At 35.0% G+C, this 26,875-nt stretch overlaps 5 protein-coding genes across 6 annotated transcripts; 3 read left to right on the forward strand and 2 right to left on the reverse strand.

The window, feature by feature from the left end:
- Window positions 1-4,675: 4,675 nt before the first annotated feature.
- Window positions 4,676-6,125, forward strand: LOC125219493 (heat stress transcription factor B-4-like). Of its 2 annotated transcripts, none has more exons than XM_089058213.1 (2): window positions 4,676-5,155; window positions 5,243-6,125. In XM_089058213.1, exons 1-2 carry the CDS (start codon window positions 5,007-5,009, stop codon window positions 5,859-5,861), a joined length of 768 nt encoding a protein of 255 aa, XP_088914339.1. In that variant the 5' UTR covers window positions 4,676-5,006; the 3' UTR covers window positions 5,862-6,125. The 2 variants fall into 2 exon arrangements, with proteins under 2 accessions (XP_088914339.1, XP_047977438.1); XM_048121481.2 differs by having other exon boundaries at window positions 4,683-5,155; window positions 5,235-6,125.
- A 2,582-nt stretch (window positions 6,126-8,707) lies between these two features.
- On the forward strand, window positions 8,708-11,623 carry RID3 (Transducin/WD40 repeat-like superfamily protein). Its single transcript, XM_048119768.2, has 8 exons — window positions 8,708-8,940; window positions 9,138-9,251; window positions 9,341-9,474; window positions 9,554-9,701; window positions 9,935-10,134; window positions 10,590-10,717; window positions 10,838-11,082; window positions 11,266-11,623. The coding sequence occupies exons 1-8, from the start codon at window positions 8,728-8,730 to the stop codon at window positions 11,440-11,442; spliced, it is 1,359 nt and encodes a 452-aa protein (XP_047975725.1). The 5' UTR covers window positions 8,708-8,727; the 3' UTR covers window positions 11,443-11,623.
- A 3,649-nt stretch (window positions 11,624-15,272) lies between these two features.
- Window positions 15,273-16,099, forward strand: LOC125223977 (transcription factor HEC2-like). Its single transcript, XM_048127302.2, has one exon. The coding sequence runs from the start codon at window positions 15,464-15,466 to the stop codon at window positions 16,013-16,015; it is 552 nt and encodes a 183-aa protein (XP_047983259.1). The 5' UTR covers window positions 15,273-15,463; the 3' UTR covers window positions 16,016-16,099.
- Window positions 16,100-20,344: 4,245 nt separating this feature from the next.
- Window positions 20,345-24,157, reverse strand: LOC125219154 (S-adenosyl-L-methionine-dependent methyltransferases superfamily protein; the record flags this gene model as incomplete). Its single annotated transcript, XM_089064591.1, has 11 exons — window positions 20,345-20,633; window positions 20,824-20,947; window positions 21,033-21,127; window positions 21,335-21,470; window positions 21,719-21,944; window positions 22,049-22,964; window positions 23,446-23,537; window positions 23,660-23,714; window positions 23,833-23,884; window positions 23,969-24,029; window positions 24,136-24,157. Coding segments are annotated over 11 exons (1,857 nt in total), but the record flags the coding sequence as incomplete, so codon positions are not given.
- A 467-nt stretch (window positions 24,158-24,624) lies between these two features.
- On the reverse strand, window positions 24,625-26,797 carry LOC148933658 (uncharacterized). Its single transcript, XM_089061026.1, has 7 exons — window positions 26,721-26,797; window positions 26,585-26,636; window positions 26,389-26,478; window positions 26,224-26,334; window positions 25,677-25,927; window positions 25,474-25,591; window positions 24,625-25,384 (listed from the first exon to the last, which is right to left on the reverse strand). The coding sequence occupies exons 1-7, from the start codon at window positions 26,795-26,797 to the stop codon at window positions 25,208-25,210; spliced, it is 876 nt and encodes a 291-aa protein (XP_088917152.1). The 3' UTR covers window positions 24,625-25,207.
- Window positions 26,798-26,875: the final 78 nt, after the last annotated feature.

A 26,875-nucleotide genomic window follows, 5' to 3' on the forward strand; every position in this document is an offset into this window, starting at 1 on the left:
CCTAGATGGATAGTCTCATGATAATTAGTCATAGCCTCCCCCCTCCAACTAAAATAATCTCACAATTTAATCTTATATGAATAATCTCATGATTATTAGTCTCACCTTTCATGGTATTTGGTTAATTAAATACGTGATGTGTCATCATTATATACAAGGGTGGTGAGAGAACTGCATTAGCTATGGTTTGAAGAGTAAGGCCTGAGAGTGTAGTCTACCACCATTTTATATTTTTAAATGTGTGCGAGCATGTGTGTGTCTGAAAGAGATAGAGAGGGTGGGTGGGGGGATTTCTCACTTCTCAAGATTTGTCTTGATTTAAGAGCAAAGTTTGATCAGTGTTGGGTGTGAGTTCTAGGCTGTCTCTCCTTGAAATTCTCATAATGCTATTATTATTATTATTATTATTATTATTATTATTATTATTATTATTATTATTATTATTATTATTATTATTATTATTATTATTATAAAAACTATACAATAATTTGATTATTATGTTAAGAGAGTGTTGGCGGTGGTCATCTGAGAAGGACTAGTATTCACTATTCATGGAATAGAATCTTCATTTACATATCTACTACTATAACTTTAATTTTCAAATCAAATTTCCTTTACTATTTTCACATTAATTCATCAATTCGTGTACATGCACAGGATATACTTGAAAGATTGATACGAGTAAATAAGTGTTTATTTAATTTTATGTGGATTTATCTTTCTCATATTGCAATAGAATGTTTTACAAGAATTTGAATATGCCTGAACTTTCATGCATTAATTTAGGAAAAAAAATGTGTGGAAAAGTTGAGATGGATTGTGTATTCCATATTTGACTGACTAATGGTGAGTCCAATCAAAGACATATATTAATCTGTATTTTGATTGACGCATTTGTTCTTGTGCCCTCCACAAGAGACAATTTGGCATCACCTTATGCATTCAATTTTAGCTCATAGTAATGTACTACTCCCTCCGTCTCAAGGTATTAGACCAACTTTTTTTTTTGGAATGTCCCAACATATTAGACTCATTTCCTTTTTTAGCAAAAAGCATTTATCTTATTTTATTCTCCACCTACTTTTTTCTCTCTTCTCTCCCCTACTTTTTCCCTCTCTCATACTTTACTCTCTCCATTTTAACTATTTAAATATCAATTCCTTAAATCATGTGCCCAAAAGAAGCGAGTCTAATACTCCGGGACGGAGGGAGTATAATATTTCATACGAATTTGTCACTAGAATTAGTCTTAGAATTGGTGCAATTTATTGGGCTTATTAAGTGGAGTCATTAAATAGCCTAGGAAATTACTTGTCAAATTCTAATCACACAATCCATAAATATGAGACAATTAAACTTATATCACTTCACACACTCAAGAGGAGAACTTGTCCAAAATATACTTGTGGTGAAACAAGGGAGAATCCATTAGGAACTACTATTGGAGTATATTAAAATTGTAGTATATATACACATAAAAATAAGCATAAAAGTACATGCAAAGCTTATAATAGAAGTTGATAAGAAAAGAGGGGGGGCTGCTTCCATGCCAGCCGCTGATAATTTGTGCAGAGAATGCAGAATGGACAGTGTGTGTGTGTGTGTGTGTGTGAAAACTAGCTAGATGAAGAAAGTGTAGAGAGGAAAATTTTAAGAAGTCTTTTCAAACAGTTATTATGAGATTACTTTAATTTAATAGGAGTACCACTATTTTTATTTCTATTTTGGATTATCGGATATTGGGACTTGAAGCTAATCAACGTTACTTGATTCTGCCATGTTTTGGGATATTATTATTTAATTTTCAAATTTTGTAGATAGAGGTACCATAGTTTGTTTGTTTTTCTAGAAAGAGGCATGATTTTATAAACTTAAATATAATAACACAACGTAAAAATTTATCTGTACAAATTTGGATTACTATATAATAAGTGACCAAGATGGTTACAAAATTTAAGAATGAAAATATATATATGGATGATATGAAGTGCTAATCAAATTATCGTGTAATCCATTGTAGGAATCCAAATCTATATTACTCCACCATAAAATCTCCTAATCAAATTATAAGTACAAATTGGCAATATTCTGCGGAAGGGCTACATTCGAATCATCTTTCGTCAATGTTGTAGAACTCTATAACTTCAGTCCTACTCGCTAAGACAACATATCCCTTTTCATCTCAAAAAATCACACACATATCAACTCGGCCAATTTAAAGAATATTTATATTCATCATAAAAGTACCCGGTGAAGTATTTACCTATAAAAATATAAGACATTTCCATCCAACTTTGGTGTAATGACAAAAGAATTTATTTCCAATTAATTTTCTCTAGATCAAAGTAAATTTATTTCTCCTTTTTCCAGTTTTTTCATGCAATACAAGGGTTAGGGCATAATTGTTGCACTGTAGAGAATCGATAGCAACTCCAAGTACCGAATTTATAAAAAAAAATCCAGCCATCAGAGTTTGCAATGAGGTTGGTCGACCCCAATCCAACCTCCATCCGTCATTAATTTCTAAGTATTTTCCCCTAATTACCGGATCAATAATGTTCATCGTTGATATTTTTCGTCCATAAATTTCACTCAACTTTTAGAATACGTAAAAAATAAAAAAGGCCAATACTTTTTCAAGTGGTGACAACATAATAAGCAAATTAAAGGTACCATACCAAGTAGGTAGCTCGATAGAAAAAAAGAGAGGAATATTGTGATGTATAACTGCAAATTCAAGAAAGCACTTTTGGGAAAGTCCCACTAAATAAGGTAACATTGTTTTAGATGATAGATCGATGAAAAGAACAATCAAAAACAAGCTGCAAAAAGATACAAATAATAATCATCATTGGCGTGGGAAACTAGATGAACAGTCACAACTTTTGCACCTTATGATGATCACAATCTTCAACCCCAAATCCAACGATCTATATTAATCGGTGTTCATATCATTACTCATCATCATTTTCATAATTGTGACAAAGAAAATATATTAGTAATCAATGACTAAACTTTTTATGCCACTCATGGGAGAAAAAGGGAATCGTGTGTGATACTCAAATTAAATTTATAACATGCTCGTGTTTTTAAGTTACATGATATTATTATACGTGTGTTGTCACATTCTTATGAATAAGGATTTTTATAATTATCAAAATCAAAATCTTGCTATGAAAACAATAATAATCCTCATTATTTGTACAAGGTCTAGAGACCATGGCGAATCAAATGGAAATTAAAATATAATACGGAAAAACAATAAAATGACGTATTTGCCCTTTAAACGATCCATGATATATAGTCAAAATCTATCTACGAGTTCGATAACTCCTCATCCTATTTTGTAAATTTTGTACAAAATTAAGGTAATTATGAGTTTGTGACTTTTTCAACTTCGTCGACTATATAAAAAGGTCATGTAAGTTTATTAATTGGTCTCATCTTTTTCAATATATACTAGTACTACATAAATTTATTATTATTAATATAATAAGTGAGGAAAATGAAAAGCAAAAGGAAAAGAGAGATGGAAGCATCGATCACATGGAAATGGTCCATGGGAGTGTGTGTGGTTAGGGCAGAAAAAACAACAAGACAGCAAGAAAGATGGAGTGTGCAGAGGTATATATGTCTTATGTGCATGATGCAGTGATGCTGTATTGAAGTTTGGGATTGTGAAGAAGAGAAGAAGAAGAAGATATACATAAATAATAATAAATAAATATTAGTTTTATGACTCCCACAGGCTTTAACTCCCATCACATAATACGATGTGTGGCTTTTCCTTATATAATCTGCAAAAGAACCAGCAGCAGTAGGAGTAGAAAATGATGGGATTCGGAAATATAATGGTCTCTCTGTGTGTGTCCATTGTTCCAACCCATTACACAACAAAAGGAAAGCTACAAAATGGACTCGTTTCAAGTGAATTAGCTATCTTCACTTTTCTTCTTTCTTCCATTTCTTGAATTTTGACTGTAGTAAATTCCCAACTCTGAGTTGCATGGATATGTAAAAATGGTCTAAGAATAAAGTATCTTTTTTCCCAAAAATAGACTTTTATTTTATACTACTATATATTTACATAATAATATTCCATAAATTGAATTCGTCTATGTATAGACCCAACTCATTTTGGTCCTATCAAATAGATTGTACACAAAATGAAAAATGTAGTGCTTTTTTTAGGAAAAAATGACACTACCAAGTATCAACTGCTAGCTAGTTCATTAATATCAATATTTAGCAAGTCTAATTTCTAATTTGTTAAAAATACAGCCCTATCTGTTAAGAATATTCTTAGATTTTTTGTTTTCTTTTACTTTAACTCCTTATGTCTTAGAATTAGTGTAAAAAGGCTTTATATGTGATGGATCAAATTATCACATCTTTCTATTAATAATAGTTCACGAGTTTGATCTGTTTGAGTGTTCTCGAATTAAACTTATAGAGAAATTTATCCAATCCATTAATCAACCGACAAGGATACATGAGATACTAGTACAAAAGAATACAAAAAATATTGAAGTTGAAAAAGTGGGAGTGTAGAGCAGTATATGAGTGTCAAAACAAATAAAACCAAGATAATAAAGGTCTTCTTTTTCCTCAGAAAAAAGACAGTGAAAAAGAAACACACCCCCACCTTCATCTCCAATCTAATATGCATATATCAAGAGAGAGAAAGAGGAGCCATCACGGGTGTGTCTTGAAAGGCCCTTATTTCCACAGTTCTAGACAGACAGACACATATTCCTCTCTCTCTACATACCCGAGGTCTTCTTTCCAAATAAAAAAATCAAAATCCCCCCCACCCAAACAAAACCCCAAAATCAGCATACAAATTTACTACACTTCCACTCAAAACCCTCACTCTCAAGAAAAAGAAAGAAAGAAATCTAGTGGTATGGCGGCAATGCTAGAGAATTGCGAGAGCATAATGCTGTCACTAGATTCTCAAAAATCAGTCCCTGCCCCATTCCTCAGCAAGACCTACCAGCTGGTCGATGATCCCTCCACCGACCACATCGTCTCCTGGGGCGAAGACGACACCACCTTCGTCGTCTGGCGCCCCCCGGAGTTCGCCCGCGACCTCCTCCCCAACTACTTCAAGCACAACAACTTCTCCAGCTTCGTCCGCCAACTCAACACCTATGTAATTTTCACTGGGTTTTTTTTTTTTTTTTTTTTTAATCTTCAGCAATTTTTAATTAAACCCTATTTATGGAATCTAGGGTTTCAGAAAAATCGTGCCGGACAGGTGGGAATTCGCCAACGATTTCTTCAAGAAGGGGGAGAAGCACTTGCTGTGCGAGATCCACCGCCGCCGCACGTCTCAGCCGCAAATGTCAATCGACGCCGGCGGCAATCACCACCACCACCACCTCAGCCACCCAGCATTCTTCCCTTACCCTTCCCGCGTCAGCATTTCCCCACCCGATTCCGACGAGCAGCAGCAATACTCCTCTCCCCCTCCCCCTCCGCCGCCGCCTCCGATCGCCGCAATCACCGCGCTGTCGGAAGACAACGAGCGGCTGCGGCGGAGCAACCACATGCTGATGTCGGAATTAGCCCACATGAGGAAGCTCTACAACGACATAATCTACTTCGTGCAGAATCACGTGAAGCCCGTGGCGCCCAGCAACTCATTCACCCCCTCTCTCTTCCTCTGCAACTCCAAGCCGCCGTCGAGCGAGCTGAATCTGCTGAGCTCCGGCAAGAAAGAGTCCGAGCCCTACCGCACCAAGCTGTTTGGGGTGCCGCTGCAGTCCAAGAAACGTCTGCATTCCGAGTTTAATTCATCAAACAAGCCGAGGTTGGTGATCGACAAGGATGATTTAGGCCTCAATCTCATGAGTTAGCAATAAAGATTAGATTTTTATTAGTATTATTTAGTGCTCGTGAATCTTGAAGCAGAAACCGAATCTTGAGATGGGAAAAAAATGTTTCTGTACATAGAATTGTAGGCATGGTATTATGTTGCAGGTGGGTTTTCCATTTAGAGGGAGAGAGAAGATCAAATTAAGGTTTTAATCAGATCAAGACTGTCTTTTTTTTGGTTTAGCTCAATGGATATTTCTCTCTTTGTAGTGTGTTTCTCAATAATCCAGCATTTAATTCCTATCTTTCTGGTTCTTGTTTCTGTCACATTAATTAATGCTAACATGAAGAAAGATGGAGAGAGAGAATCTGGAGCTGAGGAGAAAACTCATAAATTTGCAGTCTGGCTTTAATGGCAAAAAAATTTCTTGTTTTTTGTTCTTGTCTGATATGATCAATCATGAATCAATGTATCATACGTACACTGCCAATATATTAATCGTGAAAAAAAGAGAATTAATTAACCCCACAAAATGGAGAAACAAACGAGAAAGTGGGGAAAAAACACAGAGAAGAAAACAAAAGGAAAAAAAACAGAAAAAAGTGAGTGCATAGATACATAATGGATAAATGTAATAAGAAGAAAAGGGAGTGGTGTAATATTCTATGAAAGCGAAATGTGGTAAGAAACTACTAAAAATGTGGTTTGAGATGTAGCTATCAAGGCTGCTTCTATACTCCTTCTCATCAACAGGAAACCTTTTTCTTTTCCTACTTTAAGTATCTGATCCATCTCTTTAACACCTTCCTTTCAATCCTCATACATCCCACCCCAAACAAAAATATCTTCCACTTATGTTAAAGAAAACCCTAATCACTATTCCACAAATAGCTAGGGCGTACACAAAAAAAAGATCTTTGTGGCGGACGAGATTAGGGATTTTCTAAATTTCAAGTTCGAGATTTTAGTTTCGGCCAGATAGTTTTATGCGATTTAATTTTGACGACGGACGCTTTTGCACAAAAAGCCATCGATTTTTTATGATTTCAAGACCACGAAATATTGTTGCCTAAAAAAGTCATGGATAAAAAAATGTGACACCTTAGAGTAGTATATTGTTATCGAATGAAATTAAATAAATTAGTGAAGAGTTAACAACTAGTAGTACTATATAAATTGTGATTGGGGTTGAATTCAAATCATACATTAGTTGGAGGAAAGTAAAAGGAAAAAACAAAAATAATTAATTACAGTGAGCCAGCTAGCCATGAAATACAAGAAGATAAAGAGAGAGAAAGTTGACTGTTAGGTATATTGGGTAAATGTGTGTAGTGAGTGTATATTTCTTGAATGATTCAAAACAACCTTTGCTAAAGATCCCAACTTTCGTTGTTCCTTTGTCCAAAAACAACATAAAGGCAAAGTTTCAATGGAAAGTTTGACCACCCATTTCTCTGCTACCTTTTGCTTTACTTCAAGTACTACTAATTACTAAATGCTGGGTTTTTTAAATCCCAATTTCGAGAAAGAACCAAGAAGAAGAACTAGTGTGGGGAAAAAAGTGTAGGAACGTTAGATTGGAAAAATCTTGGTCGTGGGTGATTTGGTTTTATATTAAAATAAAATAAATAGATAAAAATAAATAGAATAAAAAAACCCTAACACCTAGTATCTTGGCACACCTAGATAAGTACTTCCATTTCTTGTCTTATTTTGTGGGTGTCCACGAAAATGCACGTGCTGTAGAGAGATGGATACAAGATAAGGTTGTAATGAGCTAATTAAAGTAGTGGTAAAGTATGCGAAATTAGAAATTAAGAAGATGTACTAATAATAAATTGTGGGAGATTGAGTTATGATTTGTAATTTACAAAAAGTGAATAGTGTAAGGGCTTTCAGGTGATAAAGATGCTTTAAGAAGATGGTTTTGCACTTTGCATGTTGCTTAACAGCCTAGAGTTTTGAAAGTTGGGAAAGGGGAAGAAAAAGGGAGGCAATTTTGCAATTGGGAAATTTCCTTTTTGTTTAGTCTTTTTAGTGAAACTTTTCTTTTTGTTTTTCCATCCACAGGGTTTAAAATTTAAAAGTAATTTAAGTAGATATAGCATTGTAGCTTGTGAATGGTAGTACTAGTATTCAAGCAAAATACTCACTTATATCAAAATTGTGTTAATCTAATAACAAATCACAAACTTGACAAGCACTTTTCTGAGATTTTTTAATTGTAGGAGTGAGGTATATATTCTTTTTAAATAAAAGAATATGTTTTTTAGTTGAGAAACATTTTCAATCATTTTGATTGGGATTCTTGATGTTAATTAGGTGATGATTAGCCATTCATGTTATTCATATTTCATTAAAAGATTGTAAACGGTATGATACCAATAAAGGAATACAACTTTCTATATGAAACAATCATGAGTTTGGGATTCTATATATATGTCTCGCAAATTGAGCAATTTCATCATTAAATAATAGTAGTTGCATACAGTTAAACAAATTTCCAAATTAATAGTAGTAGATAGCTAAGTAATGAAATAGGTATTAGTGATAATTTCGTTTTATAGAATAATAATCAATCGTTTATTTAATTTTGTTGTTTTTTTGCATGTTTGACCTAGTGAAAGAATGATAGTTGGGCCGTAGAGTGATTATTGGGTTGGAATTCAGTATGACACAATCTTTACAAATTTAATTATGAGGTATGATTTTCAACACATTAGCATTTAGCTCCTCCATCTTTCTATCTTGAAGAGTGAATCAACATATCCACACTCTCAAACTAAATTCTTCTATGGGCCATAGCCCACTCTAAAATGGGCTGTAAAGAAAAAAAAGCCCAATCCGTTTACCCCTTTCTTCCTCAGCCGTCTCCTAAAACCCCAAATTTCAAAACTGTGCTAACAATGGAGCCTGAAATAATAATCGCCTCATCTCCGACTGACGCCGGCGTCAGCTGCTGGGACCTCCGCACCGGGGCGGAGCACCTCCGCTACAGGTCATGCGCCTCACCGCTGCACGGTCTCACCTCCGTGGCCGGCCGCTTCCTCGCTTCTTCTCAAGTCCGAGACGCCAAGTCTTCTACTTCTGGCTCCATTCTCTACTGGTCGTGGAACAAGGTATTTTTCGTTTTTAGCTGCAGATTATCTATTAATCAGACATTAGTAGGAGTTAATTAGTTCCTATTATTCGGAATTTATCGGTTTATGCAGGTTTAGGGTTTCAATAGATGCAAAATGTTAGTGTTTTTTGCTTGGGGCTATCTATTATTGTTAAAGTTGTGTTTTGAGAAGAATGAGCGTCGTCGTTTTTGCAGGCTCAGGTTGAAGTGAGGAGCTTCCCAGCCGAGCCTATTAGGCCGATTGCGTGTAACAGCCAAGGAACTTATATTGCGGGAGGAGGCATTTCTGGAGATATCTACTTTTGGGAGGTGGATTGTTTGAAATAGTATCTTTCTTGATTGCTCGAATTGGGTATAATGGATGAGTTTGTTTCGTAATTCTATATATGCATTTGTAGGTTGCGACTGGAAAATTGCTTAAGAAGTGGCATGCGCATTACAGGGCTGTTACTTGCTTGGCTTTTAACGATGACCAATCCCTCTTGATTTCAGGGGCGGAGGATGGATGTGTTCGTGTTTGGTCGTTGTTCCTGTAGGTTTCTCGTGTGTGTATAGTTGTGGTGCACGATTTTGTTGAATCTCCCAACTTAGATGTTTCTACTTTGTTTTAGGATATTTGATGCGGTTAGGAGGGAAGAAACGAGGAATCTTTTCGAGTATAGTTTCCACGAGCATTCTTTGAGAGTCACCGATGTAAAAACTGGCTATGGTGGGTGTAATGCAATCATCGTGTCTGCTTCCGAGGATCGTACATGCAAGGTTATTAACAAAATTTTGATGATATAGCCCAAGATTATTACTTTGGTGTAAAAGATAATTTGGGGAGAGAAGATTCTTGTCTTTTGAAGAAGATATGAGCTAGCCATCTCTTCTCATTGAAATTTCACTTCTTTTCAACTCCTTCAAGTTAAAGAAATCTTGTTATTTGATGTTGAAGTTTACGATGGTGTAATAAATTATGCTGATTTTCGAATGGTCTTCTCTTTCCTTAGGTGTGGAGCTTATCGAGAGGAAAATTGTTAAGAAATGTTCTCTTCCCTGGAGCAATAGATGCAATTTCCCTTGACCCCGGGGAGCATGTTTTCTATGCAGGTGGTAGAGATGGTAAGATACACATTGCTGCCCTAAACGCTCCAATGAGCCAAAACAGCAACAATGGACCGCATGTACTTGGTTCACTAGCTGAGCACAGGTTAATCAACACATTAATATATTCATTATTCCTTTTGAAATCTGATAATATGTAAAGTTTAGTTTACCTAGTCCTTTACCATAGATATGATGCTGGCTTAACTCCAATTGTTCTTAATGCTTTGGTAAGAAGTCAGGGCGGTTTTTTTGCATGTGGAATATAGATTTGTATGTGACTGTGAATCAGAATTAGTGTAACCATATGTTTCTGCTAATAGGGCAATTTCTTGCTGATTTATTACCATTTCCTTTGGTGATATTATGTAAGGAATTTTTCTTCATTCATGATGAGTTTAACTTCTATGTTTCTGAGAAGATTATTACGCATAGCGAATTAGCAATAGCCTTTTGGATATTGTGCTAACGGTGTTGTAGTGGTGTTCTGCTTGATTTTGTTTTTGTTGACCTTGTTATGATTTTAATTTTTGCATGGACAATTTTTTATTTGTGAAACAGCAAAGCTGTAACCTGCTTGGCTTCTAGTGCTGATGGATTTCTATTAGTTTCTGGATCTGAGGATGGTATGATTAGGGTGTGGGATACAAGAACTCGAAACATCATCCGTGTCTTTAGGCATGCAAAAGGCATGTCGCTTTATCACTCAGTTATATATAGCAAAATATCATTGTTTCCTCTTTGTCATTTATGGGAACCGTATAGAAAGTACTACCAAGTTCTCATCTCCCGCATTTGCTCTCCCTCAGGTCCAGTTAATAATGTTATGGTCACCAGACAACCACAATTGCTTAATCCTCGGACATCTGCTCCGACTGCTTCATCAAGGAAGCAAGCATTAACATTACCTCCTCCGCTCGAAAAATTTGCCAATTCACCTGATGAGAACACCCATGTTAAAGTACTCATTGGGGGCCAGGACCCTTCCAATGGAATCACAGACTCTTCTTACGTCAGTGTTCAAGCAATGGAGGCTCAAATTCGAGAACTACAGGTTCTTATTTTATATGTTTCACTTCTAAATTTTCTAACCCGATCTTTATATATAAGGTGGTAAGGGTAATGCCAGATTCTTCCTGCAATTCTTAGTTTTTTTGCCCTTGCTACTTAACAATAACCTTTTGATCTTAACACAAAACCATGAAGCTTCTAATTTTCTGGTTGAACCCCTCTACAGCAAAAGGGATCGACTGCAGCTGCAGAAGTGGATGTGGAACGACTGAAAAACGACCAACTACGATCCGTGCAAATGATCCAACATTGGAAGACGATGTACGATGATCTGCATCAATTCTGTGTTGACGAACTTCTGGAAGATGTTCGTACTGAAAGACCTACTCATCACAATCAGTGAGACGACGATTCTGGTAACCTGGAAGAGTTAGGATCATTCTACTATTTGCTTCTTTGGTCTTGATTAGTTGGAGGATTATTTACACATACAAAAATGGTGATCCCTACAAGGTTTTGTAGTACTTTGAGAAATTGAATTTTGTATCACTTATGCAATATTAATATTTTGGTATTTACGTCAACGACCCTAACTTTAACTATTTACTGTCCACATCTCATTATTACTCGACAAACAAGAAAGAATAACAAGTCAGTTATGAGTTAATGTTGGGATTTTTGACAACATATTTCGACATTCAATTATATATGATTTGAGACTTGATCATTGATTTTTCTAAAAAGTTTTCAAGTTCGATTTTTGTAACCTGCATATACATGTGAAGTGTCGGAATTGGAGGCGTAATTTCTACTCCAGTATCGACACTTTTGTATAAGACTGTTTTTTAAGTAGAAAAAGTAGTGCTAGTAATAGAAAATTAAAACTGAACTGAGCGAAATCCACATTAACAAGGAGAAGAAAACCAATGAATGGTAACTTACTTTCATACTTCTGTATATAATTATTTGGAAAATAAATGAGTTGGACACAACAATAACATTTAGAGGTGCTCCCAGTTTCAGAACTGGCGGTTATGGTTCAGAATCACCGGTTCCGGTTTTAGAAATTGCCGAACTGGAACCGAACCGCGAGGTGTTTTGCGGTTCCGGTTCCAAAATCGTTGGTTTCGTTTCAGAACTGACGATTTTCCGACGGTTTTTTAAGGTTTTTCACGGTTCCAAACTGCCGGTTTTCGACAGTTTTTTGTGGTTCCGGCTCGATTTTACGATTTTCCGGCGTTTTTTTGCAGATCCGGCACAGTTTTGATTAAAATTTTTTCGAACTTGAACTGAACCACGGTTCTAAAATCAATGGTTTTGGTTTGAGTAAATTCTCGCGGTCCCGGTTCGTAACCGTAACCGCCGGTTACGGTTTCACGGTTAACCGCCAGAATCGTAAACCTTGGGCACCTCTAATAACATTGACATATTTAAGAAATATTTGCACTAACATCAATTAGTTCAATGGGAATATGTGCGGACATATTTGCGAATGCATTCAGTGGTGTCGTCTTTCACTCTGTATCGTAGTTTGACGGTCGTCACTTGTCAATGGATGGCGTACAAATAACATAAGTGAACTCTAACCTCAAAAGACGGGGGCACAGCTAGTGGCGGACTTGTGAAGAGACATGGGGTTCCATGGGAACCCCAACAATTTTACAAAAAACCAGGGGTATTTTAGTAATTTCCTAATTAATTAAATTACTACTATTATTAATATTTAATTAGTGTTAACCTTCACTAATAATCGGCAGATTTTGCATAACCTACACCACTAATTGGTGTGCACCGTATCCTATTCTCTCTCTAATTCTCTAGCTCTCTCCCTTGTTTAAAACATTTTTATTCTTGAACAAAGTATTTTTTTCAATATATTATATTGATTGCTTCTATTATTAAAAAATTTATGAATATAATTAAAAGTGAAAGAAACCGTGACTAATTGACATAGAACAATGAAGAAAAGTAATAAGAAAATAATGAAATTCATTTGTGAAAATGATGGAAAAATGATGAAAAATTGTGACTAATCCGATGAAATTGATCAAGAAGTTCTCTATGTAATAGCATGAGAAACCAATTGTACAGAAATTGCTTAGTTCCTTATATGAAAAATGATGGTTAATGTTACTAATAAAATTATTATGCAGCGATTATGAAAGATAAAGAATAGAAATGTTATGATATGATTATATTTTGACTTTTATATTTATACATTGTGATTTAATTTATACATATGGAGTATGTTTTACTTTTATTTTTAAAATTATTTTTGGACCCCAGTATTAAAATCCTGCGTCCGCCACTGGATACAGCTACCGCATTTTAGGATCAATGACAACAACAAAAACAGAATTTATGGAGTTTTTCGACTCTTATTGGTTGACAATGGGGTGGATCCACCACTGACATAAGACCGACCCACCTGAATTCGCAATCAATATAAATTATTGTGATTAAACACCTACTATATGATTTTTGTTTGACGTACTTTCACATCACCAACTAGCCACTTTGAACATAGTATATGAAATTATTTTATGAAGGGCTAGTAGAAGTTCAAGTTGCCAAGCACCAAGATTCCGACGTTACATGCTACAACAAACCAACGGTCCTCTTTCATAATTTCCTTTTCGTTCTTTTTGAGATATATATATCGATATATTTCAATTAAATTAAACTTTATACTTACATGTATCATGTATGTTACAATGATGATTGTATTGTAAGTTAAAAATAAATTTAAATACAAGGTCAAATATGACGTGTAAATGTCTAATCAAGTAACGGGTAACAAAGAGTAAAACATTGGCAGTTGAAAGTATTTAAATGTTTTTTTCTTCTTTCTGATTTTTTAGTTAGGGGAGTTAATATTTGATGCATTCACATGAAATGAAAAGGAGTTGTTGCAGCCATCATAATCTAATCTACCTCGAATAGTGTGCCACCCCAAACAATATTATAATTCAACCTATACACACACCTTATTTTTCAATTCTTTGGGAGGAAAGGGACCCTTCACAATTTCTGGTCCAGTTGTTTGAAACTAGATTATAGTAGTATATTATTTAATATTTTTTTTAAAAATACTATATATGACTAAAAAAGTTCAGCTATATATTCTCACGTATTTGTCACCTTGCAAATTGTACATATTCAAAGAATGTATTTATGAATTCACAGGTGCATTTGCAATTCACAGAGTCGGCAAGATAACTTAATTATCTACGTTAAAAAATATACTCTCTCTGTCTTAAAGCATCCACATCAAATGTAATACTAGAACAATGTCGTTTCACCCACGTTAATAGTTGTAAGTGATCACCAGTTATTAACTGTTTATCTCGATATAAAAAATCACTTTTAAATTAAACAATTGGACTTTAAATATATGACTCGTTAGACTTAGCATAATATTTTAATAATACTCTAAAAATTTATGGTTGTCGCCAATCTCACGGTGCGACGATTCCACGCTAATTCTTTGAGGTTAGAGTTTAGTTTTTTTCTTCGTCCGTCATCTATGGCTAATAACGACTATTTTACCATCTTTTGTCTTCTAATATTGGCAATTATTTTTTCCAATATGTTTGACTCCATAAATTCTGTTTTTTTTTTTTCCTTTGTCAATTAGTATTAATTTAGTAATTAAAGAAACAAGAGGTGGAGATGGGCAACCGGCCCCCACCGGGTGGTGAGGGGCTCATTTACACAATCCTCTGACTTGTAACATGTGCAATGGGGTATTTAGATTTCTTTAAATAAAGTAAATTCTAAGCCAAAGTTTCCACTCAAATTACTATGTACCAGTTGGTAGATTAGATCTCTGCCATTTTCCACTGTGCCCCAATTTCTCTTATTTCGCCTTCAATCGCATCTTTTCTTAATTATCAATATATCATATGATCATATACGCATACATCCCATAAATTTACAAAATTACCAAGAAAATGACCAATTTTACTCCTTTCACCCAATTAATAAGGGGAGTATTCATTTATTCATTAGGTTTTGACCTGATTTTAAGTACTGCCAGCGTTTACTGTTGAGACTGCATAACTCTATTTCTCCACAACATGGCTTTCTCATGGATAAATAAAGAGAAAATTTAAAAAACTATAGACTCGAATCCGAAATATTTGACCAATACATTAATCAAGCTATCACTAGACCAACGCATGTATCTGTTATGTGCGTTCGATGATGTCCGAATATATTATATATATTCCTCTCTTCACTCCCTCAATTAGTTTCTTCCCAACATATCATCACTATTCTTTTTTCTTCATCAAACCACAACTCCTTTTTTTCCATTTCCCCATCCCATCCCTCTCCTTTCCTCTATTCCTTCAACAATCCCCCCTTTCCACAAGCCCATTTTCGTCATTTCAACAAAGAAACCATCGGCGGCGACGGCCACCATGGACATGATGAAATCCGACCAAATGGAAATGATGCTTATGCAAATGGACAAGCTCCCCGACTTCTCCACCGCCTTGGACGACGACGACAGCGACACCAACAACAACAACAGCAGCAGCTACGCCTTCGAAAACTTGGAGGCCCGGTCGCCGGCGGCAGCGTACCAAGATCCGGCGGCGTCGATGGCGGCGATGAGGGAGATGATATTCCGGATAGCGGCGATGCAGCCAGTCCACATCGACCCGGAGGCGGTGAAGCGGCCGAAGCGGAAGAACGTGAGGATATCGACGGACCCGCAGAGCGTGGCGGCGCGCCACCGCCGCGAGAGGATCAGCGAGCGGATCAGGATCCTGCAGCGGCTGGTCCCCGGCGGCACCAAGATGGACACGGCCTCGATGCTCGACGAGGCCATCCACTACGTCAAGTTCTTGAAGAGCCAGGTGCAGTCGCTCGAGCGGGTCGCTGCGGCCCGCCCCGAGGTTGGATTTCCCGTGCCGATGTCCAGCGGGACCTATTTTCCGCCCAAGGGTTACCATAATGTTGAATATTGATTTAAGGGTTAATTAATTGGTTACTTATATTTGGAGTTTGTTTTGTGTAAAGCTAAGTCTAATTGTGATTGCCAAATTATGTCATGCATGCTTCTTTCTCAATACAATAATCATCTAATCTCCTTATTACACACACTTTTATTTAACATGCTGTATTCTCAAATTTTATGTGAAATTTCAAAAAAATTCACTTGTCTAAATATCCGTGTGCAAAACAATATCTTTTCATAATATTCACACGGGTTATTTTTGTAAATTAAGGATTTTTCCCCTTTCGGTTCCTTTTTTTTTTATTTTAACGAAATACTACGGAAAAGATAATTGAGAATAATTGTAACTTTATGATTCAGAAATGAAATTGGTTGGAGTTAATTTGATCAAATTTCGTGACTTAGACGGATATTATATTTGTAATATATGTTGCAAGATTGTTTTGCATGTTAACATCGGTTAGACGAGATGTTCATGTCTAAATACACGACACATTGATAAACTTATGAATACAATGTGGGACATGATGGAGTTTGATTAGTACTAGAATTATTACTAAACTAAGTAATCAAGGGTGCAAACTGAGGACATAAATATAAGATGGTATATCAAAACATTCTAAATTACTAAACAACACATTCTAAAGTTACAAATTAAAATCACATATATAGCTATACACATTTCATGTAACTTTAAAATCTAGTCACTTTATAGAAACTTGGCGAGAAAAAATAAATAAAGAGTATGGAATAATGGATTAAAATAGGGACCAATTTGGTAGGGGAATTTCGATGGCATAAAATGTCATGTAGCAAAAATGATGCTCCATAAATAATAAACTAGTAGGTCCATTTGAAAATATAAGTGTACCAATTCTAAGGGGCAAAGGGTCAGCCTCTTGGGGCAGAAAACATCATTTCATGAAGCACTATACAATTATTAAAGATTTGAGGATTTTTGGAAAATAGGACCCTCCAATATTAATTACTTTGCTCCCTCGTGAATCGTAAATTTTGGAATTTTTTTTGTTGCAGATTGATGTATTTTTCTAATCGAAGAAATCGTTCCTTTTTTTTTTTTTTTTTACTATTAGTGATCTGTTACACAATAATTCGATGGGATTTCAAATAATTTACTTGTATTTCAGACGTTATAATTGAAATTGGGACACCATAATTAAGAGAGAAGGTCAAAGGTGATACTCCCTACTTATTTTTTTTTTTCAATTCCTAATAATTTATCACCTATAATTTTTAGTAGTACTACTACTATATTTAATAATATATGGACCTCACATTCCATTAATTCATTTTTATTCATATTTTTTTTATAAAACTAATACTCTCTCCGTCTCAAGATAAGTGAGCACAAACTTTTCGACACGGGATTTAAGGAAATGCGGTTTTGTTAGTAAAGTGGAAAGTGAATAAAGTAAGAGATGAAATACCAAAAAAGGAAATGACTTTTGGGACGTCCCAAAAAGGAATATGAATCGCTTATCATGAGACGGGGGGGAGTATTATATAAAAGTATATATGTTCCACATTCTACTAACATTTTCAACTCATGCTCTATTATATTTCTTTAAATGGTGACAAATTATTAAAAAAGGAGGGAGGATATATAGAGAGAGACAAATTGGTTTTAATAAAATTGATGTTTTTGATGATAAATTGTGACCTGTAAATTTGATCCCGTGATTTGTGGGATAGAACTTGATCTTCAATTTTTTTAGGTTGATTTAACATAAAATACATAAATATACATAATAATATTTAGGAGTAACTGCTTTTAAAGTCACCTACTTTCCATGAATTCTGGTTTTTCCCACGAACTTTAAAAAGTTCGTGTAATGTCACGAACTTTATCTTCGGTTGCCATTTTCCCATGTCAGGTTTTCCAGTCCGATTCAAACTGTTCGTTTCCTATTAAGAAAATATCCAAATTCTTTTATCTTACTATCGTTATCTTCGTCTTTAAAATATCTTCGTGTGGGTACCTTGTACGCCTCAATCGGAACTCGGATGAAGAAGTTATGGCCATTATGATAGTACAAGGTCGCACAAAGGTCGCAACCTTCATCAAATGGCCATAACTTCTTCATCCGAGTTCCGATTGAGGCGTACAAGGTACGCACGCGAAGCTATTTCAAAGACAAAGATAACAATAGTAAGATAAAAGAATTTGGACATTGTCTTAATAGGAAACAAACAATTTGAATCAGACCAGAAAACTTTACATGGGAAAATGACAATCAACAATAAAATTCATGACATTACACGAATTTTTTAAAGTCCATAGAAAAAACCAGAATTTATGGAAAATTGGTGACTTTAGAAGCAGTTACCCTAATATTTAATCAATGTCAAACATAACAAGATGACTTTTTTAGGTTGGGTCTGATCTTTTATTTATTTAAATATTTTCTTATACACATGTCCTAATTATATTAATACGGAAATAATTGTAAATATGAAGGGAAAAAAACTACTTAATGAAATAAAAAAATAAAATAATTAATGTATTCTAGAATACAAAAGCCAACCAACGCTAGATCCAACGAAACATATTCTAGAAAGTGAAAAAAGTTTAAATAATTTTATAATAATAGCAAATAAATGTTTTCTATATTACTAAAATAGTATACAACACTTTTGTTGGTATATATTGGTATCTTGGTCCCAACGCACCCGATGAATAATTTTTAATTTGCTCCTAATAATTTAAAGAAACTGACAATTAAGTTAAATTTAATTTTTGGAATGTTCTTTTCCAAAGTACATAACAAATTATTCAATATTCATTTTTTATGTTTGGCATTTGCATAGTTATTATATATCTAATTGCGTAATTTTCCAGTTATTTGTAACAGATTAGTATATTTTTGCGTCAAATTCGTCTCTTCAAAATTCAAAAAGAAATACTACTAATGATCTATTTACGTTTTATAGGAGGAAGAAATTAGAATTCAATGATATCAAAAAATAAAACTCGTTGATCGAGTTGTAGGTGAAACCATAATGTCACCATTATTTTATTTAGGTCTGATGTTAGCTTTTAGTATGTCTTTAATTATTTAAATTATGAGTTAGCACGAGAAGTCCACGTGATTTATCCATAATGAAATTGCTTTCCCATGTGAATCCAACCTACGTGTTCATTTCTTCCCACGTCAGATAATTAGATTAATATTCTAGTATTAATTTTTCTATTATGCATCCATAAAAAGGGAAAAAAGAACAGAAAGCAAATGTGCAGCAGCGTACCCCAAAATTCACAAGTGCAATGTGAAGAATTTTTTTATATAAATTTTCTTATTTTATATTAATATTAAAATAAAATCCAGATATTTATATTAAATAAAGCTATGTATTGCTGTCTAGCCATAAATTAATATTATAAATTCTAATATTAGAATAAATAAATTAATAACCTTATTTCATGCATAAATATTTGAAATAAATAAATTAATAACCTTATTTCATGCATAAATATTTGAATATTACTCCTTATTCATTTATGCCTATTCTAGAGAGACGATGATTTGTACTACCAAATATAGGGTATTATAATTATAAATAATTACGATTTTTGGATGAATTAAATGTTTTACTATTTCATTAGCAAATGAATCATTTTTATTTGAACCGGAATTTGATACAATAACTACCTAATTCATTAAGATCTAACTCAAACACGATATATTAAGAAAACATCCAATCTTGAAACAGACCCGACATACTCAATACAAACATAATCGGAGTAAAATACGAATCACGCACAAAAGATGAAAAGTAATCAATACAACCCCATGTGATAAATCCAGAAATGGCCAGCATCTTCTTTATTATAATGTATGAAGATTTTTTTTTAATAGTACTAGTATTTATATGCCTCAATAAATTGTGATTGGATAAAAGTCCCTATCCTATATATATGTTGCATGGATCTTTTTTCAGATACAGTGCATCCTTTCATACAACATGTACATGCTATTTCTATTTTCAGTTCAATGTAACAGGAGCAATTTTTTAAACAAATAAAATAAAATAAAATTGTTCTCTTCATGGAATTTTTTTTATTTCTTCTGCATTTTCGCTTGAATACGACATTCCATTTAAAGATATTTTTAATTATATAATATTATCCACTGTCCCAATTTATAGATAGAGTAAGAAAATTAAATATATTTTAAAAAGTTACGTTTTCGGATAAGGTTTTCCAAGTAAAATAAATATTGTAGTATAGTATACTTACTATTATCCTATTCAGTGCAAAATAGAAAAATAGAAAATATTTTAACTGCAGTATATTTGCAAGCTTCTATATCCAAATACAGACACATTAATTTTAACCATATATACATATAAATAATAATTATAAATCAACAACATTATGCTGCATCAACACAAACATTTACATCTCAAAACAGACATCAAATACTCCTCCCTCCTATTACACATTTTTTCCTTAACTATGAAATCCCATGGTTAAACGGAACACGAACATTGAGAGATCCCGAGTTTGAATTACACCAATAAATTACTTGTTATATAGTAGATCTGAATGGATCACAAAAGTATGCCGTGACAGCCTTCAATCTTCCATTCAAGTAGTTCTTTTCCACCTAAAATTATTGATCATCAAAATCAAGGAAATCAGCAATGATAAAAGCAAGTTTCTTGCTAAACCATCTCATGGGTGTTTTACATGAGACTCCCCCCGTTTTCTTAGTACAACATGAAACATGAACGGTGAAGAAGGACGAGAGTGTAAAAAGATGAGACGATAAGAATGTAGAGAAATGTGAATGGTACCTCCAAAGACCATGGAGGCAGAGATGATAAGGATAACTCTGCGAGTTGGTTTATATCAACGTTCCTCGGGAGAAACATGACAATCTTGGGAGCAATTTGTTTTCCAGCATCGAAGAGTGATTTCCTGATGTACACAAGATTAAGTATAACATCGAGGAATAACATGAAGTAACGGGAGTCAAATAACCACCAAAAAAAACAAGCAATACCCATCACGAGGCTTAAGCATAGAGTTGATGTCGAATTTTGCTACTTTGGAATAATCAGGACCTCCCCACGGTGGAGAACAAAAGACCGTGTCTGCCTGCAAATTAACAAGTCACACTATTTAAACAACACCTCGAGAATTAAATGAAAAAGAGAAAAAAAATTGTCTTAAGAATCCCTACACAGCCTCGTATTCAAGTAAGCAAACACCATTTTCCAATAAAATAAATAAATAAATGAATATTCCAAGAATATAAAAACTATTGGTTCTATAATTCATATTTATTGAATAAAAAAATCCTACCTTTAATTTAGGGGCCAAAGAAAAGGAGTCACCGTTAATGAAATCTATTCTCTCATCGACTCCATATACCGCTGCATTATGTCTTGCGTAGTCAATTTTAATAGGATCAATATCTATCGCAATCACATGTCTACCCCTGCAAAATACAAACGAGCAAATCCATCACCCAGGTAAGTCTAAATTTAGACGAAGAAGCTATGTAAACGATTAATTTTCTTCCTACACAATGCACAGCCTCATGTACCTATTATAAAAAGACCGAGAAGCTATAATATAAACTGAAGATTCATAAAGGAGAATAAGCACCATTTTTATTTGTTTTCGCTTATATTATTAATAATGTTCAGACAGTGCATAGGGAAACAGAGAGCGAAGACTGCTAACCATTGCGCAAATTGAATAGCATTCCCGCCAACTCCAGTGAAAAGATCAACTATTGCGCCACGACCACAGCGTTCTGCGTGATGTTTGGCTAAGGTCTCAGGTGTAACAGAGAACCATCCTTCTTCATCCATCTTAATGCCATTGTCGAATCTGGAGAATAGCAGGTACCTCTGCCACCAGTATTTGCTTATACTCGAGGGAAGCTCATCCGGAACTCCTAGATAATCTAAAGACATTAAACAAGGAAAAATTACTCGGGTCAAAACCTGATATCAGCAAGTAATATTACTTTTTAGCATGATAATATTGCCTTAAAAAAAATGTTCAAACCTTCACTTGTAATGGATAATTTCCTCTTGGATTTTGTTTTCCTTGTTTTCTTTTTGTCATTCCAAGTGTTTTTGCTGGAGACTTCATCATTTGAAACCCAATCACCATCTATATCATCCAACTCTTGACTTAATGAATGAGCATCATTCGTCGATTCTTTAGCCAAACCGTGGTCCAAATCACAAGAAGCTTGAACCTCTTCAGGCATCTCGATATCCATTTCATTGTTGACCATCTCCGACAGCCCAGGCACTGTGCTAGTAGACTCGTCAGCAACATTACTATATACAAGATGTTCCATACCCGGAGGCGGGTCCCATGTCGATTCCTGCATCGTAACATTGTAGAAGTAGGTCCTCATGTGATAATCATCCCAATATGCTACCCATTCTCCAGAGCCGCAAATCATTTCAGAATCAGCTTGTTCTGAAAACAGTGCATTGGGAGCAACATCCAAATCTTTTATAATCTCCGAATTCATATCATTTGTCCTTCCATCAGCATTGTGGTTCATCACCAAAGAGGCCTCCTGATGGAGAGTATTCGGTTCACACGACATATCATTACCAAATCCAGAAATGCAACCAACACTGGCATCAAATTTGAGTTTCAGTGTTTCACCGTTGTATTCATGTTTGTTGCTGAGGGTGCTCGCACAAGCATCTGAAATCAGTGAATCCCCCTGTTCAAGAGATAGGTCAGGCAAACAACCTATCTCTGCAACAATTTCGTTCTTTAACGTTAACGTATCACTTTGGTCCAGCATTTCGGAAGTATTAAGCACACTAGCAGGGGACCTACTCTCCTCCTCAGTCCCTTTTGTTGAATCCAGCTTGTAATCATCAATCTCAATAGGACTCCGCTGCTTGCTCTTCCTCGAGCCCTTCCCTTTTCCTCTAGTCGTTCCATAATTTGTCTACAGAGCAACATCAACACTACTTGTCACACTAGGCAAAGCCGCAAAGGCAATAGCTAAGGCTCACCAAAAGACAATGACACATCAACATCATACTATCATAGTAAAGATTATGACATGGATCCTCCACAAAATCAGTTAAGATCTTCTGAAAATCAGAAACACTTAATTCTGAAGTATATATGCACCATAAACATCAAATTTGCAAATTCTCTATACATCATAAACATACATTAACGACATCTTGTACTTCGTAACTTATCAACTGAGAGCTGAAACATCATTATCGGCCAGCTGAGGCATTTCACGAAAACAAGTTGCTGCTATAACGATAATAGGTATTGAGAAGCAACTAAAATACTCTCTCAGAATCATAAGCAAACAACAATTCAAATTCAAAATTCAGCTAACTGGTCGATAAATTTCAATTTCATCGTCTAACTAACATGTTAAAGATACATAATGAATTGCAGGTGCCTACATGTTCATTAGCTCGGAAAGAGAGAGGAAGCCCCAAATCATTCATTTGTCTGGCTAGCTCTACATCTACGTCTTCGGACAACGACCAGAATCCTGAACAAATGCAAACATCAAACAATCATTCTCCAACTCAATATGAGAAAAACTACAAAAACTTCAAGAAAATATCAACTGCAAAAACATCAAGAAAGCTAAGTAAAAAAACACAAACTTGCCATTATTTCTCCCACAATCATTCCTCTCACAATCCTTATCATCACTGACAAGTTTCTGCATTTCACATAAACCAGACAGAAAATCAAAATAGCACCAACTTAACCAAGATCACATTTTTATTTTGGGCCAATGTTAATCCAAGCAAGACTGAGAAAAGCACACAGAAACTCACAATGGATTCTTGAATATAAGATGATTCCGCCACTTCACTTGAGCCATCGTCCCTGTTGAGTGAAACAATTCCAATATTTGCAATTTTTCAATAATTAAACACAAAAAACACACACACATAGGGATGATGCTCTCACCACAAGTGAACTTCGGTGAGCTTAAAAAGCGAGCCAAGAGCTTTCGCCGCCGGCGAATCATCTACACAGAAATTCATACTGCTTCAATTCTTGAAATGGGATTTTGTTCAAATAATTCAACGACGGCTAATTAAGATTTTTATCTGCAAAGGGTTTTTGGTGCTTACCCTTTTTAAAGAATAATAGAAATCATAAACGCATCACTTCTATACAAAATTGGGAGGAAAAGAAGAGAAGAAATCAAGTTTTGAAACGGATTATAGGTAAACAAATTTAGTAACGATTCATTATTTTATTACTACTTTTATTTCTTATTTCATTTATTTGGTAATTGTACTTTCACAGTAATTAATTTCAAAAATGCCTAAAATTAACTATGATCCACTGAACTTTACAAAAACCATACAAACACACTTTATAAAAATCATAGTCACAAGATTTTTTTACTAATTAGTAGTACTCTCTATTTTGTAGTCTTAACATATATTCAGCAAATTGGTGGTATTATTAAAAAGCTTGTGACAAAAAATATTGATGGTTAAAGGTTGAATAATTCAAGAGGAAGAAGTAGAAAGGGTCTTTGTCAAACGTCAAATGTATAACTAAAAGATAAATTGAGTGAATTCAACAAATTATTTGAAAACTTTACCCTTCATGGTTCTATATTTGCAAGGTTCTATATCTCGAGGTCAAATACAAATTGATTCAATCTAAACTAATTTTTACTACTTATGTCAATCAACAGTTAAGGTTTATACCTCAATTACAAATATTTCACATTTTCTTTGTAACAAATGCTAACAAATAAACCCAGCAATCATACAGTATACAAATATTGAGACGTGGATGGATCACAAAAGTAGGCCGTGACAGTCTTCAATATTCCATTCAAGTAGTTCTTTTCCACCTAATATTATTGATCATCAAAATCAAACAACATATCAATCAAGGAAATTACCAATAGATGCATCAATGATATGAAAAAAAAGCAAGTTTTTTGTAGTTCTTATTAGCAAAAACTTGTGCCAAACCATCTCACAAGGTCCGTCAGACGGGTTCGCATCTTTCTTAGTACGACATGAAACATGAACGATGATGAAGAAGGATGAGAGAAAAAAATATAGACCATGGAGGCCGAGCTGATAAAGACAACTCTGCAAACTGGTTTATATGACGTTTTTAGGGAGAAACATGACAATCTTGGGAGCGATTAGCCTTCCAGCATCGAAGAGATATTTTCTAATGCACACAAGATGAGTATAACATTGAGGAATCACACGAAGCAACGAGAGCCAAATAACCACCGAAAAACGAGCAATACCCGTCACGCGGCTTAAGCGTAGTGTTGATGTCGAATTTCATTACTTTGGAATAGCCAGGACCTCCCCAAGGAGGAGAACAAAAAACTACATCAGCCTGCAAATTTACAAGTCACACTATTTAAACAGCAAACACCATAAGCAAACATCAATCTTCAAGAACAAAAGAACTATAAAAGTTCTCACCTTCAATTTAGGAGCCAAAGAAAAGCAGTCACCCTTAATGACTCCATACAGCGCTGCATTATGTCGTGCGTAGTCAATTTTAATAGGGTCGATATCTATCGCAATCACATGTCTACACCTGCCTAATACCAACGAGCAAATGCATCGCTCGGATAAGTTCAAATTTACACGAAGAAACTATGCAAGCGATAAGACGTGCTAACCATTGCGCGAACTGAATAGCATTCCCACCAACTCCAGTGAAGAGATCGACTACTGCCCCACGGCCACAGCGCTCTGCATGATGTTTGGCTATGATTTCGGGCGTGACCGAGAACCATCCTTCTTCATCCATCTTAATGCCATCGTTGAATCTGGAGAATAATAGGTACCTCTGCAGCCAGTATTTGCTTATACTAGAGGGAATCTCGTCCGGAACAAGATCCACACTTGTCACGCTAGGCGAAGGCAATAGCTAAGGTTCAAAACGAAAGACGACGACACATCAACAACAATACTATCATAGCAAAGATTATGATAGGACACTCCAAAAAATCACATTATAAACTGAGAAACTTAGGGAATGGATCAAAATATGTTAAGCCTCGGTAGAAATAAGCATATAACGACATCTTGTGCTCGTGACTTATCAACGAGAGCTTAGGCATTTCACCAAGAGAAGTTGCTGCCATAATCTATAATGAGAAGAAACTACGATACTCTCTTCAGAATCCTAAGCAAACAACAACCGAAAGCCGAAATTCAGATCACTTGTCGATACACTCCAACTTCATCGGTTAAAGACGCGTAATGAAGTGCAGGTCCTTGCATCTTTATTAGTTCGGAAAGAGAGAGGAATGTCTTCGGGCAACGAACAGGTTCCTGAAACATCTTCAAACATCAAGCAATCATTCTCCAACTCAATATCAGATAAACTGCAAAAATCTTCAACAAAGCTAAGTAAAAACTCAAAAAAAGAAACTTGCCATTAGTTCTCCCACAGTCTTTGTCATCACTGACAAGTTTCTGCATTTAACATAAACCAAACAGAATCAAGAATGCCAAATTAACCAAGATCACATTTTTATTTAACTTTATTCGGGGTTGACCAATATTAACACATAAAACTCACAATGGATTCTTGAACATAAGATGATTCCGCCACGTTACTTGAATCATCGTCCCTGTTGAGTTAAACAATTCCAATGTTTGCAATTATTCATTATTCACACACTCAAAACACACACACACAGAGGGATGTTGCTGACCATAAGTGAACTTCAGTGAGCTTAAAAAGAGGGCCAAGAGCTTTCGCCGCCGGCGATTCATCTACGGAGAAATCCATATTGTTTAAATTCTTGAAACGGAATTATGTTCAACGCCGGCTAATTAAACAATTAGCTGTAAATGGTTTTGGATCTTA

This window comes from Salvia hispanica, chromosome 1, assembly GCF_029641045.1.
Source record: "Salvia hispanica isolate PSC_SH4W2 chromosome 1, Shi_PSC_v1, whole genome shotgun sequence".
Lineage (NCBI taxonomy): Eukaryota > Viridiplantae > Streptophyta > Magnoliopsida > Lamiales > Lamiaceae > Salvia > Salvia hispanica.

Coding starts and splice junctions, on each gene's coding strand:
- RID3 (XM_048119768.2), top strand. CDS start 8,728: ATGGAGCCTGAAATAATAATCGCCTCATCTCCGACTGACGCCGGCGTC. Junction 9,702..9,934: donor CCGAGGATCGTACATGCAAG/GTTATTAACAAA, acceptor CTCTTTCCTTAG/GTGTGGAGCTTATCGAGAGG. Junction 10,718..10,837: donor TGTCTTTAGGCATGCAAAAG/GCATGTCGCTTT, acceptor GCTCTCCCTCAG/GTCCAGTTAATAATGTTATG.
- LOC148933658 (XM_089061026.1), bottom strand. CDS start 26,797: ATGGATTTCTCCGTAGATGAATCGCCGGCGGCGAAAGCTCTTGGCCCT. Junction 26,479..26,584: donor CTTATGTTCAAGAATCCATT/GTGAGTTTTATG, acceptor TGTTAAATGCAG/AAACTTGTCAGTGATGACAA. Junction 25,385..25,473: donor CTTTGGCTCCTAAATTGAAG/GTGAGAACTTTT, acceptor GTAAATTTGCAG/GCTGATGTAGTTTTTTGTTC.
- LOC125223977 (XM_048127302.2), top strand. CDS start 15,464: ATGGACATGATGAAATCCGACCAAATGGAAATGATGCTTATGCAAATG.
- LOC125219493 (XM_048121481.2), top strand. CDS start 4,907: ATGGCGGCAATGCTAGAGAATTGCGAGAGCATAATGCTGTCACTAGAT. Junction 5,156..5,234: donor TCCGCCAACTCAACACCTAT/GTAATTTTCACT, acceptor TATGGAATCTAG/GGTTTCAGAAAAATCGTGCC.